The following is a 21,889-nucleotide window of genomic DNA, read 5'->3' on the forward strand; positions in this document are numbered from 1 at the left end:
TGGCATCTGTGATAGAGACACAGACTGTGATCATTTGCGGCTCGAGGACAGTGCCTTCTGTAACACTGGGATCTGTAATTTCACTGCATCCGCATCAAGCACAACATGGAAGCTTGTTCTGAGATGGTCAGAGGCATTGTAGCAGCAGAATATCAGGCGAAATGATGCTTCAAAGAAATCACTAGTGGTTTTCCAGCTCATAGCCGTGGTTATTTCCACCCCCAGTACTTCTTGTGAAGTTATTTATTTGTTTACTTTTTTGGCAGAGCCCCTGCTCAGATCATGGATTAGTAGAGATATTCTCTGGCTCATTTGCAGGCTAATTTGCTGGGTTTTAGAGGCCCGTGTGGACAGTTTTGGTCTGTTATCTGTGGAGTTGCATGCCCGCTCCCTGCCAGAGCCTCTGACTCTTTAAACCAACAGCACATCAGGGCCCATCTTACCACCAAGGCTCAGGGGCCTCACTATAGCTCAAAGCTCGACATGGAGCAGGATGAGCCTTGCTCCGCAGAGGATCATTCTTGCCCAGTCTCACAGCTTCTGTTCCCCTCTTAGCAAACCCATTGAACATGCTGTCAATTCTATAATTGTGTTGTATTATGATAGTTTCAGCAAATGCTCTCCCTCCGTAAAAAGCAAGCGAGGCACTGATGTAATATTTTGGTTTTCAACTCATAAACTGACCTCATTAAACGGATCATGCACCATCCAGATTCAACCAACTTCATTTTTACATTTTGAAGTATCATCAGTTTTTTTTATTATGTAATAAAAATAGATGCTCTACAGCTATGTAATAATATAGAATAATGCAAAAAGAACAGGCAGTGTATGAGCATCTTATAACTTTAATTTATGAAATGGTTTATTTATTTTAACCCAGTGTGGTAATGAAACTTGATTTAAAGGAAATAAAGCCTGTACCAAAATCAAAAAACAGGGTTTTTTTCTTTGGCTGCAGGGTTAGTTGCAAACATGTCTGTGTTTAATGCACATACATCGTAAAAGGTCACGTCCTACAGATCTTATTTCATCATGTCACATCTCATCTGGTCACATTTTAAAATCCCAGATCTTCCCCTATCTTTTTTTATTTTCTTACACTTTGTATACCGGTCTCTTGCACTAAAATTCCACCTCACTCTGAACGAGCAGTTATCTCCTGTGAAAGCAATTAGCTTTTAGGTGTTACTGAGGCCAAGGAAGCAGAGATCATAATGTGCTGTTGCCCTAGTATGAGATAGAAATAATTGAACCTTCATGCTGAGATTTCTCTCATTAGTGCTCACCTCAGGTATTTCAAAGTCTCTGATAAAAGTCTAGGTGATGAGCTTACAGGGTCGCTTGATTTACAAAAGATTCACAAGTTAAAAACACGAGTATTTTACTTTTTCAGCCAAGGCTGTAAAGTTAAGGGGTTAAAACACATGAAACTGTACGCAGGATATATTATAGTTATATAGATTGGCTTAAAATGCATGATCTAAAAAGGGAAAAATACACACATAAGTGTCTGACATCAGAGGACTTTTTTAGAAAGAAAACAAATCACAAATAAATACAAGATGTGCAGAAGACAGGTTTCTATGACAGTCACTGCACAACATTTGATTTCTTTTTTTATCTTGATTGCAGCAGCTTTGAAGCAAGTCGGTTAAAAGATTATTTATGTGATAACTCTAAGCATAATTGTGTGATTACTTATTTGCAACATCCCTGCTTTTGTTTGTCAGCGGCGCATGAATAAAAGTAAGATAAGCATGCTTAAATATTGCGACAGTGCACACATTAGATTTTCAGAGACACAAAGATTTAAAGACACGACGACAACAATTCTAAAAGCTTGATCCTGACAGCTCGTAGGTCTCATGGATTATCTGTCCTGCGCTGAAAGTTACTTGGCACAAGATTTAGATTATTTCCATTCTACCACACAGCTGAGGTAGTGACCTTATAATGTAAAACACTCGTCTTATCTGTGTGTGAATTTCCAGCTTTTGCAGCATCACTCCAGAGCTGCATTCTCTCTTCAAACCTTCATACTTATTTATACTGTATGACTAAACAGATGTTTTTAAAGCCACACTGCGAGCTGTTAAGATTATTTAAACTGACTTATGACTAGCTGACCACCACAGTGGGTTACAGTGGGTGGAATGTGTCACATTGTTTAGCATTTTGTTAAGTGCTAGAAGGAAGTATAGGCAAGGACAGCTTCAGCAACATTTCCATACTGAGTTAAGGAATGGGTGGCCACCTGAGGCTATTGTTTTTCAAATGTCAAGTTGGACAATTTAATCCAGGAAATAGAAAATAAGTGAACTTCTGTCAAGTCAGCCGCTTCATAAACAGCCGTATTAAAAACAGACCGGTTGTGTGGCACCATAGAATGTGACCTGTTCAAGGCTGAGGTCTCTATTTTGCACAGCTCGAGGAGAGATGAATCGAACAAGTGATGAACAAACTTGTTTATATGTTTAAGTGGTATTTGAATGATTTGCTTTCAAGTCTTGAGCGAGGACCCCGATGACCCTGATTTCCCTGAAGATTAGAAGCAATTTTGACTTTGTGGAAGTTTTGAAGAATTATATCTGTATATTTCACCTAGCAAGAGGCTGCAGTGAACAGCTTGTTAGTGTACATCGCTAATTGGATGCTTGCTGCTTTCGATCCCGGGTCAGGCTTTAATTGTTGTGGTATTTTAATTGTATTCAGTTGCCACCCTAGTTATAGATTGCATCGTCTTTTTTAAGTCAATATTACTGGAAAGACACTGAAAATGCAGCATTGAAGGAAACGAAAGAGAAAGGGCCTTCTAGCCAAATGCAATCTAGGAGTCAGTGAAGATATAGTTTCTGTTCAGATTCATCACAACTGCACAGCAATAAAAAGTGATTTGATTAAGGGTCACAAAATGCTGCGAGGCCAGAAAGTTTCCATTAATTTGGTCAACTTATAAAAAGTGGTCCAGTGAGAGTTGTTTATGCCCCGTCTACACAGGACTGTAAAGAAGAGATATTGCATGGTGCATTTATGAGCAAACAAAATAAGAAAACCAGGTATTAAAACGTAAGTGTCATTAAGTGGAATCATCCTTCACACCTTTCACTTGGTTGTAATATTTGTATCTAAGACAAGTGTCAGAAAATTAGGTTTATATGAGTCAGCCTGCAAGAGGTTTCAGTATTCAGAAAAATGCATTTGGTGTAATGTAAATGAAAGCATATTGTATGACACATAAGAAAACATCCCACAAATAGAGTGCAATAAACAAAGGATGTAAAAATGTGTCACGCTCACACAGCTGCTGCTGATCAATTAAACATTGATCGGCCTCAATCCCGGTCATTGGCTCCGATCACATCGGCTCAAAACATCCAAACAGAACAACAAATGTATTAACAATTAAATACAGAATCAACACAAAGTTGAGGAATTCAAATGAAGTCAGACTGCTGAAAAAGAAGCGAGTTAGAAATCCTTCTTAACATGTTCAAATGAAAATTATCAAAATGCAGTGTATTGGCTCTTCTCACTATGCTTGTTAATTAAATATTAACATGTTCTTAATGGAAATGAAAAAATGTATTTTATATTCACATTCTGATTTTCCCCTGATGTGATGTCTAAAGGATAATTCTGAAGCTCATGTTGTTTCCCATCAGCGGTTTCTAGAACTCTTTCCCCCCCAGGCAACTTCATTTTTATTCATCGCCTCAGTGGAAAGTTGGAATTGAAATTGGTTTACCTTACTCTGACCAAACTCTCTCTACAATTACACTGCAGAAACTGTGTTTTCTGTCTGCATAAATTATCTTTTTTTATGTATACCTTTCACACATCACTGGAATTAATTTAATTAAACAGAAAGAGGGGAAGCATCTAAAAAGGGTTTCCTGTGCTGTTAACAGATCAGGATTCTTCTTCTTCTATTGCAGGTGATGCAGCCTGCTGTGCACTCTTCTACATTTACTGTCAACAAAAACTTATTGCAAGGCTTCAAACTCTCACTGGCTTTTTGTTTAGTTTTACCCTGGTATGAATTATATAAGCAGTTAGAAACACAAGCCTGCCGACAGATCGTGCTTCAGATGGCCCTTTGAACTGTCAGGCACTCAGTGGGAGTCGGGAGGCACACGCAAATCAATTCTTTAACACTGACAAAGTGTCTGAAATGAAAAACAGTGGGCTTTTATGTAAGATATCTGGAGAGCATGATGAGACAAGGAAGTAATTTTTTAACCGAGGTATGCTCCTTCATTATGAAAGCATACATATCACTCTGTTTGTACGCAGCAAAGCAGAGCTGCACAAATCAAGCAAAGGTGGTCTTCTCATAAAATTGTCATCCCAGGCAAAGTTTGAAAGATGTAAAGGTTTTTAAAGCTGTGCTTAAACCTTGAATGTCTTTAACAGGACTGGAGCTGTTTCTTAAGGGGATACTTTAGAATTTTATTAGGCCAGGCCTAGAGTGTGCTGAGGAATGGCAGGGTGGGGATGGTGCCATCTTTGTTCAGCAAGGCCCCAGGCAAGCCACATGTAGCCCTAATGAGTCGCTTACAATTTCAGGCTCCGCTTGCTCTCAAACACCAAAAGTAAACTTTTGTCTTTTTTCCCCTCACCATTTGGGGACCTTAAGAGGATTGTGGGGTCATTATTTATTCATGCCATTGTGTTTATTCACCAGCTCTGTGTGCGATGGGAGAGGGAATAGAGCAGCTAGTGCAGACGGAGTAAAAGCTGATAATTATCCACTATTAGCATTGTTTTTTCAGCCATGGTTTAAGTCGGCTCAGTTGATGATTGAGCTATGATAGAGACCCAGAAACACCCATATAAAGCAGATTAGTGTGTGCATGTCTTTGAAGTCTGGAATCCCTTGCATGGGGGCTTGCTGATTTAGTGTGGAATTATTTGGAAGCCTGTTTTTTTTTTTTTTATTCCACTTTGTCTGTGCTGTTGGAGAAGAGAAGATATCTTGTCCTGATGTCAGGTACAAACACTGGTGTTGACCAGGAGATCCTTTACAAAAGCCATCACAGGCCTGCAGGATGTTGTTAACAGCTTGAGGTGAGGGGGGGTAGGAAACCTTTACTTTTTATCCTAGAACAAAGAAAGCCCCCCGGGATACTTGAATAGAGCTGCATGGAGAGATTTAGCAATGTCAGAGCTCATCAGAACTAACATTGATTTACATTTTTCAGTTGGGTCCTTAAAGCTGAATAGTCAAGAAATGGATGAATTAGTGATAGAGCATCAGTCTTAACATGATTCAAATGCCAACAAATCCACATTGTGTTTTATTTAGGTTGCACATGAATATTTCTCCGGTGTAACACTGGAGAAACTCTTCTTCTGAAATATCAGTTCAGTTAATTTTAGAAAGCGTTTTCACATTTCCAGTCTGAGTCACTCTCCAGTTTGTCATAGAGAGCTGAAACAGATGGTGTCTTTCGGGCTGGATTGCAGGGCACACGGTTTCACCAATACTGCGCAATAGAGTGGACTGAATGGATGAGAGTGGCAGAAGCCAGAAGGGGGTGTAGGTGGAGGATGACCAAGGAAGGAGTCTGTCTTATTATCACCCAGAGAAGAAACTGCATCGCCAGTCTCAGCCTCCCTGGCCTACTTTTCATCTTCCTAGGTGATACCCTCGAAACATCAGTTCTACACTGAGTGCTACGACTTATGTCCTACTTCTGCTGTTTATATCAAATCCTGGTCACATTTTTTTCACCCCTTGCATTTAGATGAACAAGCTAGCACAGCGTGACAACATCTTTAAGTTTATATGATTTAATGTAACAGTGTTATGAGGGATAAAGGTTTATCTATAAGGCCAATGTCCTGTTAACATGTTTATGGAAATTGTGACAACTCCAAATTTGATTGGAATAACCCAGCTCTGACCATTTCTCTCAGCCAGCACTTTATCTCTATTGGCCGGAGATATTTGCTTGTTTTTTTTGTGTGGATTTACTCAAGCAATCCTTTAATAATTTGGCATTCAACATGTCTTTAAGAGCATACAGTAGTTGTAAGTAATGGATGCTGGGTTTAAAGTGCTGATAGAAATGCTGTGGGTTCAACTTGAATGGAATTGTGCCTTCTGTGGTAATGCTTTTTATTCCACACAGATATAATTTCCATTTTCTCAGTAATGGTCTTGGTGTAAGAAAAAACATTTATGGGTATTTACAATTTGTTTCAACCCTATCATACATTACGTTCACTCTCTGTTATTATGATATTGATTCCTAGCAGGTAAATGGCACAGTCAGAGAAAGTTTTATCATTTTTCCAATGTTGCCTCATAAAAGCTCATTTCCCACTTCCTCTGAAAGCGTGTCTATGTGTCTGAAAGTCTTGGTTGTCTAGAGTGGTGTGGCGGTAGTGTTCTGTTACACTTTGCCAAAGGTATGAAGTTCTTGTCATTATGAACTAATGAACATCTTAACCTTTGATAAAAAAAATTGGCCAATCAACTAATAATTTTTAGTTTATTTTGTTTTACCAGATTGTGATGCTTCTGTACAGAAATGCTCCCCAAGTTTAGTTGTGTCTTTTTACAATGACAATACAGTGCCTATTACTTTTTTAAATACTTTTTATTTAATAGTTGTTTTTTTGTTTGTTTGTTTTTTCACTTTAAATATATTTACCCTTAGATAAAGATTTCACAATACACAAAAACCCCACAAAGAAAATAAACACTCCCGCAGAAAACATTATCAAAACAAAGCAAAACAAGACAAAAAATAAAATAAAGGACAAACTTTTATTTTACTGTGTTTGTACATGCAGCAATCACAACCTGAAAAATGTATACATGTAAGAAGAAGAATGTACTTTATTAATCCCCAGGGGGAAATTCAATTTTTTCACTCATGTTATTTTTCGGTCATGCTACACACACAGATTTTGGTATATACATACAATGCACACACACATGCAGTGAACATGCACTTAGAGAGATGTCAGAGTGAGGATGCTTCCATCAACCAGCGCACCCCAAGCAGTTGGGGGTTTGCTGCCTTGCTCAAGGGCACCTTGGCAGTGCCCAGGAAAGTGAACCAGCACCTCTCCAGCCACCAGTCCACTTGCCAAACTTCATCCATACTGGGACTCGAACCGGCGACCTTTCGGTTCCCAAGTCAAGTCCCTATGGACTGAGCTACTGCCGCTACTGTAGCATTTTAATGTGATACATTTGAAACCCCTATACTTACAACTCTTACCCATTCTTATTTAAGATAAGTTGCTATTGGTGACCAGTCTGTTACTAAAACTTCAAGAGTTCCTCTGAGAACATGAGATAATCTCTCTAATGGTAAAATAGACATGAGTTTTTCATACCGTGTTTTAATGTCAGGAGGCTCTTCATCCAACCATTTCTGGAGAATAGTGAGCCGTGCCGCATAAAGAGCATTTCTAAGAATGTATCTATGTTTTCATTGATAGGTTGAATCTAATCCCAATGCAAAACTAAATGGGTTTAAAAGGAACACTAATTTTAAATATGTTCTTAATTTCCATTTGGACAGATTGCCAAAAACCTTCAACTTAAGGACAAGTCCACATCAGATGGCTATAAGTACCACTGGTAGTTTTACATTTACAACAAAATGATGAGCACATGGAATCATATTTACTTTGAATAGCTGGGGTAACATGCAGTCTATGAATAATTTAGTATTGGGTTTCATAGGATTTGTTAGAACATGTAATTTTCTTTGCATTTAACAGAATATTTTTCCACATTACATCATCTAAGTGGGACCCAAAATCTTCGCTCCAACTTGTTTTACTCTTAATAGACTATATATATATATTTAATATAATATATTTAATAGTTTTCAATATATAAAGCAGAGTGAAAATACACATACAAACACACAAAAACAAAACAAAAAAACAAGACCAAACAAAGAGGTAACAGCATGTCAGCATTAGCATTGATGAGTTTGTTTATAATTTATAAACGGCTACCTTCTGGAAATGAACAATTCATTTTTAACTCATCCATGAGTTTAGGATTTGATACCTAATGCAGAAATAAACATTAAAGAAAATGTACAGAGAAAAAGATCTACAACATCGACAAGAATACAATTTTTTTTTTAAAAAAGGGAAAATAAAAGCATAGAGGAAATTTAATCAGATTTTATATACATAAATGTTAGTTATCTTTTTCCATCGTTACTCAAAAAACGCTTAAATTTCTTATCCTATGTGTTATTCTTTCCATGTTATGGATTGCATTAATAGTTGCTCTCCGTTTCGTTATTTGTGGTAGGCTCAGACAGTTTTTAGTCACCTGCTTCATTGCTGCTATTCTTAAAATCCCATACAGGTATTTGTCTGATGCAAGAGACAGTGCCTTTGGGACGGTTCCTAAAAGCAGGATTTATGGACCTAGGGAAATATTACAATTAAAAACCTCATTTATTTCCTCTCTGACTGGGGACCAGTACTGTTTCAACACAGGACACGAGTATAATACATGAGTGTGGTTGGCTTCAGTTTCTCCACAGTTACGCCAGCAGCTTGATGTGATGCTGTGGCTGTATTTTGATTGAATAAACTGTGTTTTGAAGTGTCTTATTTGAAGTTTCCAGGAGAACTCCCTCCAGAATAGTGAGCTTGTGGTTGTCCAGGTATTACTGCAATCAAATGCTTATTCTGATAGTTTAATTTAACCATAAAGTGATTTTTTTTTTTCTCCAAAAAACGACGTGTGTTTGTTTATGAGGCACAGTTTGTCACATTAACTTTTTGCATTAGGCACACAACTGTTTAACACTGTTGCTTTCAGCCGTCTTTCTACACCGTCTCATCTTTTTGTTTTGTTTCGTCTGGAGATGAGATCAGCTATCAAGTATTAATTTCATAAAAGCCCAGTTATGGCTTTCAGCTGTGCAATCAAAAACAATTGTGTCAATTTGAGAATCCTAATAATGCCAGGACTAGAATTAAGGCGTCATGTTTGTGTCGCCTGAAGTGGTCAGACAAAGATAATTATTGCATGAGCACGTACACAAATAACCTCAATGCACATCAAAGTGTTATCACGACATAGAAAAAGAATGAATTGTTAGAAAAACAAAGCTAATGTTATTTATCATCCATAGCTGTTTTAGCTGCATTATGATTGCACACATTTAAAACTGCTGTTGATAACAAAGTATGAATCCAGTGCCATTTCAATAATGTTCAGGATAACATAAGTGTTAAGGATACAAACTGATAATACTCAGCTTGATTTCATCTCTTTCATCTATCTTTAGTTTGAGCTCTGCCCTACTGTGATGTGCCTTTGTTTTTATTGATCACAGCCCACAAGTATTGTTCTTCAAAGCTGTCAAAGTCCACCCCGAGGCAAATTTACAGGGAAAATAGAAATAAATAATACATTCATGCTTTACTCTGGAAAATTGTTTTCTAACCCTGAGGAGAAAATCGGTCTTGGTGTCACAGTGTCTGTGTGCAGTTGTTGTGTCAAAATTGCTTACAGCGTTTCTTATTGATCAGCTGTCATATCTGCATTTGTCTTTACATAATGCAACCGTCTAATCTCAAATGCTCCCAATAAGGTCAGGGCATCAGACCTCCTCCTTTTATTGGTTTTACATGAAAGCAATTCTGAGCTTGTGGACATTTGTGTTGCACACTGTAAACATGTCCACAACAGCTCAGAATAGGCTGTCATTATAGAGGTGGGTACGCTGTCAGGCAAAGCCAAAGTACATTGTTTGAGAATATAAGTCAAGAAATGAACTAGTAATTAACTTGTTTTTTTCATGGCAATAGACTCATTGCATTCTTAATGTGTCAAAGCGAAACAATACAGTATAACTTTGTTATTATGAATATGTTAAATGTCAACTTAACAAAACTTATGGTTCATTTTCACTAATTACAACAGAGTAAAACTTTTTATGACTCATACTGATTAAAAAAATGTGACTTGTGCAAACAGCTATTAACGGATACATGTCGGACTGAAACTAACAATGGCCATATTTCTAATACAGTCTTAAAGATGTCACTGTTTCCAACACAGCTTTTGTCACATTAATGTCAAGAGTGTGAACGTATAACTGATTAATTTAATGTGCGAGGGAATGCAGAAGCTTCTGTTTTGACTTTGAAATAGCCTCGTGCTATTTGAAGAGAAATTAATCATGTTAACATAAAGATCTGCTGTGCATAATCACGGACCTGCCACCTTCACATGGCTCCAGAGATACTTTATCGGCTGAAAGGATAAGTATTCCTACATGAAAGCTTTGGTAGTTAACAGATGCTGGTAAGAAGAATAAAACTTTAATCTTTAGGGAGCCTTCCTGGCTCTGCACCATCATCAATTCTTTTAATACATGCAATGAAATGTCTGCTGATTAAAAGATGTAGAAAGAAAGTTAATTAGACAAACCGAATATCTTTCTGACTATCTGATTCTGTTGAGAGCTGTGGAAATGGTCCCACACATACACTACCAGTCAAAAGTTTGGACACACCTTCTCATCCAATGGGTTTGTAGTTTAATACTGAAGACATCAAACTATGAAATAATCTGGTTTTGCCATAATATGGATTACAGCAGTAGTCAAATAGGGCTATCCATTGTGTACTAACCCTACCTCTGAACAACACAACTGATGGTCTCAAACACTCAATCTAAATTCCATTTGTAACATTGTATATATCTAAATTGTATTTTATCTTAATTTATCTATTTTTATTTTATTTTATTTTACTTATTGAAACTTCTTCTTGATTGTACTTATGTCTGGGTTGCTGTAACAACTGAATTCCCCCCCAGGGATCAATAAAGTAATATCTTATCTTATCCTATCTTATCTTATTAGATGGCAAGTAGTTCCACAAATGAACTCTTGACAAGGCTCATGTTAATTAGAAACCATTCCAGGAGACCAATTCATGAAGCAGACTGAGAGAATACCAAGAGTGTGTAAAAGCTGTCATGAAGGAAAAAGGGGGCTACTTTACAGAATCTAAAATATAAAACATATTCTGATTTGTTTAACAGTTTTTTGTGAATTAAATAATTCCATATATGTTCTTTCATAGTTTTAATGTATTCAGTATTAATCTACAGTGTTTAAAATAATTAAAATAAATACAAACCCTTGAATGAGAAGGTGTTTCCAAACTTTTTGACTGGTAGTGTATTTGTAATGCAGAAAAGAATATCAGGTTCAGGTTACTTTATTTATACCCGTAGGCAAGCTTGTTTTGCAGCCAGTGAGATGTAAGGTCAATACAAAATTACAAGATAGATGTCATACAAAAATATCCTAAAAATAATCTAACACTAAAAGTGGTAAAATGAATAGACATGAAAAAATGATAAAAGTGCTTAAGGTTCCATTTAAAATGCATATCAGATAACAGTCAACCAATAAAAACGATAGAATCACATGAATAAATAAAACAAACCGGGCTCAAGTCATAAAATTGGGGGCTGACTGTGTGAGAAAATAAAAGCTATTGCTTGTTCAGCTCAGTAATAGCAGCGGGAACAAAGCTTTTCTTGTGACGCTGTGTCCTGCACCTTGGGACTCTTAACCAAGTTCAAAAGGCCAATTTAGGATGACCGTCCAAAGAAGTCAGTCTTACAATCAAACAGTGAGAGCGTCATATGCTCACACATTCATACGCAAACATTGCTGTTTCATCTCCAGTGTTCACAGAAACGCTGTTTTGCCTCTGTTACATGTGATGGCAGCTCAGCAGCAGAACGACTGTGCCAAACCATTTTAACTCCCTGAAATACACACTACACATGAGGCACTTCTCATACAGAAAACATGGTAGGTGAAGGCCAGAAACAATACCCACAGCACTTCTGGAAATCTGACCTTGTGTCATGTGGAAAAAGCACAGAAATAGCAACCTGTTTCAATGTGACCTGCAAATACACTAAAAACATACACAGCAGAGTACGAAGGCTTTGAGTGAATGTTAACTATCTGGCCCTTGATGGTGGCAGTAGCAGTCTGTACAAAATTCAATTGAGTCAAACAGCTGAAAATATGACAAATGCTTTAAATATGCCATCACATTTTGAAGCGAATCCCACTCCACCTACACTGGATGACAAAATTGGAGCCAGGAGCAAATTACGCAACGTTGTACTGGTCTGCCAAAGACACTGCCAACCTTTTGCACAGCCCCTGAATGAAAGATAATCCAAACGGTCCAAGTCAATGAGGTAACACACACATTGCAGTATGCACTCTGCAGGACAATAAGATGTTAATTTATCATTTAAACTGAATAAAAATGTTGGTATCTACACTTAACCTGTGTGCTGAGCAGCATGCTGTGTGGTAAAAGGAGAATCAGCACAATCTGCATTTTAAAAACTAGAGTCACAGCGTTATGATGACTCTGTAAGGCTGAGCTGTTCCTCTGCATCCTGTACGCTCTGTATGCTGCCTGGCATCTGTTGATGTTATAGGACAGGAGCTAAGAGGTTTTTTGTTTTTTTCCTCTTTCTGTTCATCTTTAAATACATTGCATGTTTCATAGTTGCTGCCTGGAGCTACTGACACTGAATGTACAAATAATCTCTGTTGTCACCATGAAGTCACACATCTGTCGTTGCGCAGTGCAGTCAACTTAGGTAGTCATTGATCTTATTTAATGTGCTTGACTTTTTAATTACATTTTTTCCTGCAGTAAATTCACCTGAATTACTGAACCTAACCTCTAAAGTAGAGAGAAAATATCAGAAAGAAAGAGCTAACGTAAGATCATGACACCTCAGGTGAAAGGATTTGTTTTTACTACATTTTCTGTTTACTGCCTTTGAATAGTTTTTTCCTATTCACCTCTTGACCCAAAGTAGACTTTTAAAATGATATAAAATGAACTTTGCTGTGCTTATTGAATCAGTGATAAGGCCTAATTCTGCCATTTTCACACACAAACTCTCATTTGATCGCTCATACTTTATAATGCATGACTCTGCATTTTACAGCCTGCACCTAAATGACTTCAGGTAGGTGTGTACATCTTGAACAATTGTGCTGATGTTTCCTCCTGCCTACACTCATTAGTCAATACAAATACACAACCAGAAGCGCACAGCCAAGATTGATCACATTAACATAACATGCAGAGGTTGAGCGATGTCTTTGGGGCGCAAGGTGTATCCACAAATCCCTTTGAAGTTTGTAATTATTTATTAGCGCCAGTGCTGAAGCAATTAGTTGATAAATTGACTACTTGACTGACATAAAATATATAAAAAAGCTCAAGAATAAACTGGTTATTTAAATCATTTATGAAGGTGGATCTAGCTGTTAAAATATGAGGAGAAGTTTATCATAATGCCCACTGCTAATCAGGTTTATTGTATGTAATGCTTTTTGCAATCACTGCCTAGAAAGTCTGGCATGGTGAAAACATAGATCCCTGTTGTCTCTGTAAAACCTAATGCCCTCTCGCAAAATTCAATGGTGTCCTCTGAAACTTTGTGAGTACAACATGGAACACCTACTTGCTTATTTATTGTAAGTTGTAGGGTTGTAAAAGAAAAAAAAAAGAAAAGGAAAAGTGATGCCTAGCCACCCACATTCACTTGCCTCTGCTGCTGTCAGTTTCTGCCTCTCATACTAGTACCACATACTGTTATCATTTTTCCCTTGAAAATAAATGTCAGTTTTTTAAGATGAGTACTTTGATACAAAAAATGATATCTTAGATTTGTGTATGAAAAAGTAAAAGTGTGCCTAAAACTTGCAACAGAGAACTTTTTGATATTTAAAATGATTTTGAAATAATCCTACCAAAGAGAATCTTTTGCAATGATGTGTTGTGTGCAGGGTGTTAAATTAACCTTTTTACCTCATCTGCCATTGGCTAGTGACCTCCAAGAATGTACCAGCCAAATAGAAAAACCATGCCTTATTTCAAAACAATTACCATACCTTTTTATTATGAAAATCCAACTTAAGCATCACTTAAAGAATACAGTTATGTACAGATACAATTTGATTATTGCTATTTTATTAGGTTATACTTCATTTCAAGGTGACTGCTGCATCATCATGTGTTAGAAATATTCAGAAGTGCAACCTTTTACATTGACTGAATGAGCCAAAAATCTGTCTCACAGCTTTAACAGGAACGTCTTTGTTTATCCTTTTTGTTCCTGGTCAGTGGCGGTTCTAGACCAATGTTACTGGGGGGGCCAGGCTGGGGCCAAGGGTGTTGTCAGAGGGACACATTCAACCCTGACAAAAAAGACTGAGAAGGGTGAGGTCCGGCTGAGAACAAACTGGCAAAACATCAGTGCATCCCTTTATACTAGACATATATACTACTGTGTACTATATCAAAATGCAGACTGACAGCAGCTGTTTGGCTGTTTACACTCAACATGAGTCCCTTAGCACTCTGGACTGGAACCAAGTGCCACACGCATGTGTTCCACCTGTAACATCTGCGCGATACCGAAGATTTTTTTATTGTATAATATTTGTTTGGTTTGGAGGGGGGGCCAGGTTCAGTGTTACAGGGGCACTGGCCCCTGTTGGCCCCTCCCCAGAACTGCCACTGTTTGTGGTGGCTTCACGCCGGGAATGTGTCGCCAATTGTTCCTTGAAACGCTCTTCCCGCCGTGGTTCTTCAAGCATAGGAATGAATATAACTCTAGTAGCTGACGTCACGCCGTTCCCGACGTACCAAATCACAAGTACAGTGCGCCTTGAGGGTCAAAATATGAAAACAAAACCTCACATGCAATACAAAATTTTCTGTCGGCGACTGGCGGGTGTGTGTTTTTGTTTTACGCCCTGGTTGTGTCATATTTCAGAATTTAATACAAATGTATAAAACTGAAATGCTGTCACTGGATTTAACTGTCAAACCTGTGCATAATTACTCTGTATCAGAATAGCAGTCATCCTCCAAACTTTCCTAAGACATGTATTTGGCATTTTGTCTTGTTGTAGGCGTTTCTCTGGGCACTACAGTGTCATTCAGCAGATATTCGTACCAACAGATCACCCTAACCAAATTGTATGTCTGTCTTGAAAGTGGTCCACTCATGAGTTAATTAAAACTGTTAATGCAGTTGGTGGTCCACTGTGTTTGTAGTCAGGGAGTTACTGGCACTTCCTGGAGCTGTCATGAACAGAGGCAGCAGTGCATGGTCTAGGAGCTCCTAAGTAAAAGTACCCTTTTGCTGCTGGATACAGTGAGTGAAGGCAAAGAGAACAAACTCTGGCAGCAGAAGAAACTTCTCTGGCCATTTCAAGCTTAGCGCCTCGCCTTGTCTGGGACTTGAGGTGCATGCTGCATAAGCATGAACTGCACTAGCAAGCATTAATTAAACACAGCGAGATAGTAAAACCTCAGTGCCCAAGACTAATGCTGAGCCTGTCTACCTGAACCTAATTTAGGTGGTGACTTTGACCATTTTTGGAGGACTTTAATCTTTCCTTGTCTTCCTGATTAATTCTGTCTTTAAGGAAAATGCTGTAATATGAAGTCCAAGACTTGGACAGCTAATTTAGTCTTTTATGTCAGGAAGTTCAGACTATCTTTCTTCTTAGAAGCAGAGACCAGCTCAAGATGTGATACTGCAGCAGAGTGTTGTTGTTTAAACACAAGCTAAATGTAGTGTCTAAGACGTAACAGGGGGCTTCAGTAAAAGGCTTGTAATGATGCTCTTTTCAACAACTCTTCCCCTCCCGTTTGTACTTTGCTCTATATTCAAGCACAACATTGTCACAGTCATTAACCCACAGCATGGCCACTGTGCCTCTGCAGCCATTACCTGCACAGACATTGGAGGATTGAGAGTGAAATGAAGTGTGCTATGAAGTATATATAAGGCACAAACTGGGACTCTCTGGGCCAGTGGACATTCGCTGCTTGCGGAAGGGGCTGTGGATGATATGTTAGTATCACTAATTGTTTCCTAATTAGATGCGAGTCAGTGAGTTGTACTTTAATACTCTTCAGGGATCATTAGAGAGGGAGAGGAAATTTATCTCTCCTGATGGATGACAATATAGTCAGCAGGAATTTCCACATCATGACCGACAGACCAATCGGATGATGGAGCAAGGACGAAAGCGATGGCTCCGTTCGCTGCAGACGCATGACTTAAGTGCTCGATTTTCAGTATGCACAGAGCTGAATCAGAAGTTAATCACACATTAATAGGAGCTCTGTGGAGATTTAACATTTGTGACAGCACGGCGAGAGGAGCAAATAAGCCTTAAAAGGAAAAAACGTGCTATATATGTATATGTAAGAATTAGGGTTTGCATATTGGTAGAAAAAAAACCAAGACCGTATAGATAAATACAACTGTAAATTATTCATACAGTACCATTTAGGTGAGAGGCTGCTCTAATCCCTATGGTTTTTTATATTACTGACAAGTAGGAAGGCTGAGATGGACACCGTGTACAGAAGAAAAAAAGCAGGATTGGTTCAGGTTGGATTCATTCCTTGGCTGGCAGGGGTTATATGTGCTTCCACAGGAGGAGGTATTAACAACCAGGACATATCCAGGAACATATTATTCATGCACTCACTGCATTGTGCATACATTTAAGTCTGCTGGTGTAATTTGTGCAGTTTGGGAAGTGCACTGACTTTTCAGACGGTGTTATTATAGAAGAATTAAAATTGAGTGTGTGGACTGTTTTTGTATTCCAGCTGACGTGTGTGACTTAACATGTTCTCGTGTTATGTAAAGGTAATGCTTTCATACATTCAAACCCCCTAACTGATGTTTTTTCTTCTGATTGAAAAAAGGTTTGAGCATTGTAACCTTTTCTTCTTTTTTTTTTTTGCATTTCACTTCCAGAAAGGTGTTTTGTTGTTTTTATTTCTCTAAACCAGTGCCAGGCATTTGCCTTTTCTATTATCTCAAAGTCATTTCGGTTGTTTGTATTATTCCTCCCAGCTGGGGTGAGGCGGCAGACACAAAGGCAAATGTGTCCCTGTTTGTTTTTGAAGTATCAGAGTTAAGTCTTGCCTGTGTGTGTGTGCCTTTTGTATGTGTGTGTGTGTGGGTGTTTTCTGCTCCTATGTGATGTTGCCTGTGTTTGGGTGTGTTTCATTTCCCCCCCATGTGTTGTCTCTGTTTGTGGTCCACAGGTCCTCCGCTGCATTGTTCATCCGCCTCCTCCTCCCCTGTTGAGCAGCTCCCATACCCTCCCCCTTCCATTGCAGCCAATGAGAGCCAGGGAGGGTTGCTAGGTAACTGTGCGGCTCAGCCAGCCCAGGACTCTGACTCTGAGGATGAGTTTGGCCCCAATTCATTCTTAGTTAAAACTGGCTCAGGGAACCTGTATGCTCCAGCCACCGCAACTGCTGATGGTGAGTTGGTTTTCAAACTACTGTTGCTTTCTGGAGGTTAGCCTTCCCCCCTGCTCCTGGATATGTTGTGTGATAGGTCATGCAGATGGCTATGGGCAAGAATATGTCCCTTTTTTTCTGAGCACCATGAGAGAATTTGAAACTTTGAGTCGATATGTAGCCTCAGGAAATGCACAGAACTCTCTGAAGCAAGGTCTGCAGGGTTCAGAGGCTTACTCAGAGCGATGGATGGTTTTGGTTAGTCTGAGATATTTGTCACGGATATTTCTTTTGCAATGGTGGGAGTAACCAACCACAATCCCTCAGTAGAATCTTCATATACAGTGCATGCATCCTCTGCATTACAAGAAATAAATAAGCAGGGAAAAGACTCCTACTTCACTTCAGGTGCAATATAGTCCCTGCTGTATCATAACTCAGGATTCACTCCTTTGAAGTTATATTACAAAAAGTGTTACCCAATGAAAGACATGCTGTTCTTTTGGATTTAGATAATACCTCATCTCAAATAGGGCCTCTTGAGGAAGATTAGGGTTGAAAATTCCTATCGTGGTTTCTCATTAATAAACGTCAGCCTCTCATTCCTCAGGAAGCACTCTGTCTCCTGCTGTTGACTTAACACTCATTCAGACTGACAGGATGACATTTAGGCTCAAACTGCAAACATGGTGTTGACAGTTGACAGAAATCCAATGACTGTAAACCATGTACTGTAGATATAAGTAGCAGTCAAAGAGTGTTATTTATTCTTTAGGCGGTTAACTTTCTCACTAACACATCGCACTTTGTTTATATCATCACGAACACTCAGTGCATGCTGTATGAAATATTCATGGGCATGAGAATATTTTCCTGTATTTGGCTCAGGTAACTTGAGGAAACCACATTTATTTTAGCGGTCAGACAATGTAACACTTGGTAGTGAGGTTGTATTTTCCTGTACATGATTACATTTTCATGTAAAGTGTTATCATTCAAACTCAGCTGCATATCTCTCGTAAGTCATCAATTTGCATCCTGAATAGGGTATTTTCTGATATTTGAATGTTGATGTCTTTCAACTACAGCAGCTCCTTGCTTGTCCCACCGGCACAGCAAACACAAAACAAAATAAAATGGTCTAAATAATTGATCAAGCTTCCAAGTAAACTACCCAAAGGGTTGAATTACATCAAACTCCAAAGTGCCCCAGCTGCCTGCTCAGAAAAGCCTGCAGAATGAGTTATTAATCCTGTCGCAAATCTCCCCCCTAATTCCACGGTAGCAACACTCTGGTCACCCAGCAGTGACATGACTGCGCTCAAGGGGACATGGGTGGGGGGAATGGCCTTTACTGCAGCAGATTTGTCTCATAACAATGACACTGATTTGCATAGGTACAGCATTTAGGTTGGCCTCAGGCTGTCAGAAAGGGGGCGGGAGAGGAATGAGGAGTAATATCCTCAGCTCTAGTTTCTCCCGTAGTTCTCTGAAGACTTTTTCAGATCCTTTTTTAAGTTGCAGTACAGCAGGTCTCTGTGTAGCTCTTTCTGGTGGGTGTAAACCTCTATCTCATTTCTGTAACTTAATACTTATCAAACCAGGACTCATGATAGTGATTTCCTTCTGAGGACATTTCAGCATGTTGTAGTTACATACGAATAAGCAGTGAATTATACAAAATCATCCTGTCTTTTCTTCTTTTTCTTTGATTCTTGTTTGATGTTCTTCATGGTCGGACAACAAAATATCTAAGAAAGAACAAGAAAAAGCCTCCCCTGTTTGTTCCCTTAAAGCACATAGTGAGCCGTGAGAGCTTGCTCCATGCCTTTTTGCACATTTGCAACATCCAATTGCTTTTTATGATTGAAGATTTTGGTTTCTCATCTCAAATCTCACACTTTGGGTTATACTTTAGCTCACACTTTCATTTCAGGGAGCAATCCATTGCACTCCCATTGGCTGCTCTTTGAAGCAGACACTTGAATTGGAGTTGATTTCTAATATAGTTGATTTGCTAAAAAATGACCGTTTGCATACTGCATGTGAACAGACAGGAGATGCTGACGTACACTCTCATCGCCCTGCTTTATTTTGTGTGTAGATTTTTGCCAACGAAAATTATAGAATGGCCCTTCCTGTAATTATATATTCCCACAGCCCCTCAAGCTTTTGTGGCGTATAATATACATGACTAAGTAACTCAATCAACCCAGGCTGGTTTCACCATTTCAGGGAAATGACTTCATCAAAACTTGTTTAATGTGTAGAAACATCATTCCCTTCAGCTACATAACCTCATCATCTCAAGGTGACACAATGAGAGTGAGCACATAGGCTGTGCTGTAGATCTGACATACAGAGCAAGGTTACAGACGCACAACTGCATGAGTCTCTATAATTAAACGAAAATGTCTCAAATTTTCTGCATGGTTTTATCAAAGGTAGGCGAAAGGAATAACAATGCTTCAGTTTTTATGCAGAAGTTGAAAATCTTTAAAGAAAAAAAGACTTCATGTTTCCAGAGTAATTGGCAATTTTATAATCTGGAATTAGGTATGCACTTCAGGTTTTCAGTGCAAATTACACTTGCAGAGAAAGTAATCCACCACCATGGTAAAAATGACTGGAACATCAAATCAGATCACTTTAACACACAGGTCAGTTATTAAAGAAATATTCAAATTTAGAGATACAATGTTTTAGGAGTTGTTTACTTTTGTACAGTCAGAATAAACAACCCCCCAAAAAAGACTATGCAGCCTAAATAATTGGCTCATAGTGTATCTGTTGCACTGGGGAACAGGTGGCTTTTTATCACTACAGATTACATTCGCTCAAGGTCATCTTTTAGCCCACATACAGGACTTACAATGTTCTGCTGGATTTCGAACAAGTAAACGCTCTCAGCAGCACATCGTTATTCACATTAGTAGCCTCCAAGGCTGCAGTGTTTATTTATTTTTTGGGATCCTGTTTTCTTTTTGGAAGCACACTGAGCCAGGGTTTCTGTTAGCCTGACGAGGCTGCTCGCTGAAGCCTGCAGTTCTTTTGTGAAGCATGTGTTTCACTGTGGCCCTCGGCTTTCTCTGAGGGGCTTCTTCCTGGGGAGACTGCCAGTGGGAGCCCGCTGCCATGCTGAGCTGCAAGATCTTAGACACTGCAACCTCCTCGTATTAGCATCTCTTAATGCAAAACCGCATGGGGTCAGCCAGTGCTGGCTTCAGTGCAGCGGGACTCCCTGGTGAAAAGGGCCAGCTCACAACCCACCTCACAGCTGACCAAGCAGGAATGCTGAGCCTGGGAGAAGGCTTGGGGACGTGATTGTGTGTGTGAATTCAAATAAGTCTTCATTTGAACTGCTTAATCACCCCCCCATGTCTGCAAGGACGGGGGACGTGTGGTTAAAAGAGGTCAGCCCAGAAAGTAATTCCTCCGCAGACACCAAGAGGACCGAAGCTATCTGAGGCTAGATAATAATTTAATGAGTAGCACATGGCGCCAGCATGTCATGCCCTTGTTTTTCCTGAATATGTGAGAGTACAGTTTTGAGATTACGTATCAAAAGGAATTGGTTTCACTTGATGTTGATGCTGATCTATCAATGAACTGGAGTCAACTGACAATTTGTCCGGTTCTATTTAACTTGCCGTTCCTCATGAAGCAGAGACAATGCATGATGCATTTTGCATACCTACATATCTTCTTTCATTGACACAAATTGAGACACATCACTTTCATTCCATGATAATTGCAGACCATCTGTGCCCTCTAACAAAATCTTCAACCGCTTGATGGATCTGCAGCGGAGTGACACACAGAACAGAACATACGCAACCACTTGTCTTGTTCTTTCTAAGGCAGCTCAAAGAATGACAGAAAATCCATTTGATCTCACAGAGGCGGAGGGAAGCATATGCCAGGACAAGTCCTAATGGATTAGGTTGCAAACTGTGGTAAACCTTAGCTTAAAAAAGTATCATGTTCATTTTTTTCTGTTTAAATCCAACATTTAGGAAGTTATTAAAAGGTTTTACCTACAATGTCATTTGTTGCCAGTGAAGGTTAGGGATGGATAGATGAACACAATATCAGGAATTCTCTCCTCCGGTTAGTAATGAACATAATCTTATGTTAAGGCTCCAGAAGGTCTTTTCCCCCTCTTCCCACAGAGAGAGCTGAGTGTTATACCCACCATGTGTTGTTTGTGGTACCTGTTACCTTTCAAATGAGTCCTGCAAAGACAGCTAGAAATCCCGTATGGCTCTTCCCTTCAGACTTTTCTAATGGTGGAGGAAACAGAAGGGCCAGAGAGAGCAGCAGCTTCAGGGAGCCAGGAGTGAGTGCAGCTTCACTGCCTTCATGACAAATTCTATTCGTGTTTTTATAGACAAATGCTACTCAGCTGGAAATTCTGCTCCTGTGATTAGCCAAAGGGGTTGTAGCAGTAAGCAAGATTTAATGATTTATCTGGGTGCTGGATGCCTTTTGATTAATTCTGCATCGAATGACTCACACCCCAGTGCGTTGATCGGGT

General features: G+C 39.1%; 1 protein-coding gene across 2 annotated transcripts in view; it reads left to right on the forward strand.

The window, feature by feature from the left end:
• tenm4 (teneurin transmembrane protein 4) overlaps positions 1–21,889 on the forward strand; it is a 164,342-nt gene that overhangs the window by 44,257 nt on the left and 98,196 nt on the right. For both annotated transcript variants that reach the window (XM_034701399.1, XM_034701400.1), the window contains exon 4: positions 17,152–17,373. In XM_034701399.1, the coding sequence (XP_034557290.1) occupies positions 17,152–17,373 (222 nt within the window). The remainder of the gene's footprint in view (positions 1–17,151; positions 17,374–21,889) is intronic.

This window comes from Notolabrus celidotus, chromosome 14 (genome assembly GCF_009762535.1).
Source record: "Notolabrus celidotus isolate fNotCel1 chromosome 14, fNotCel1.pri, whole genome shotgun sequence".
Classification (NCBI taxonomy): Eukaryota; Metazoa; Chordata; class Actinopteri; order Labriformes; family Labridae; genus Notolabrus; species Notolabrus celidotus.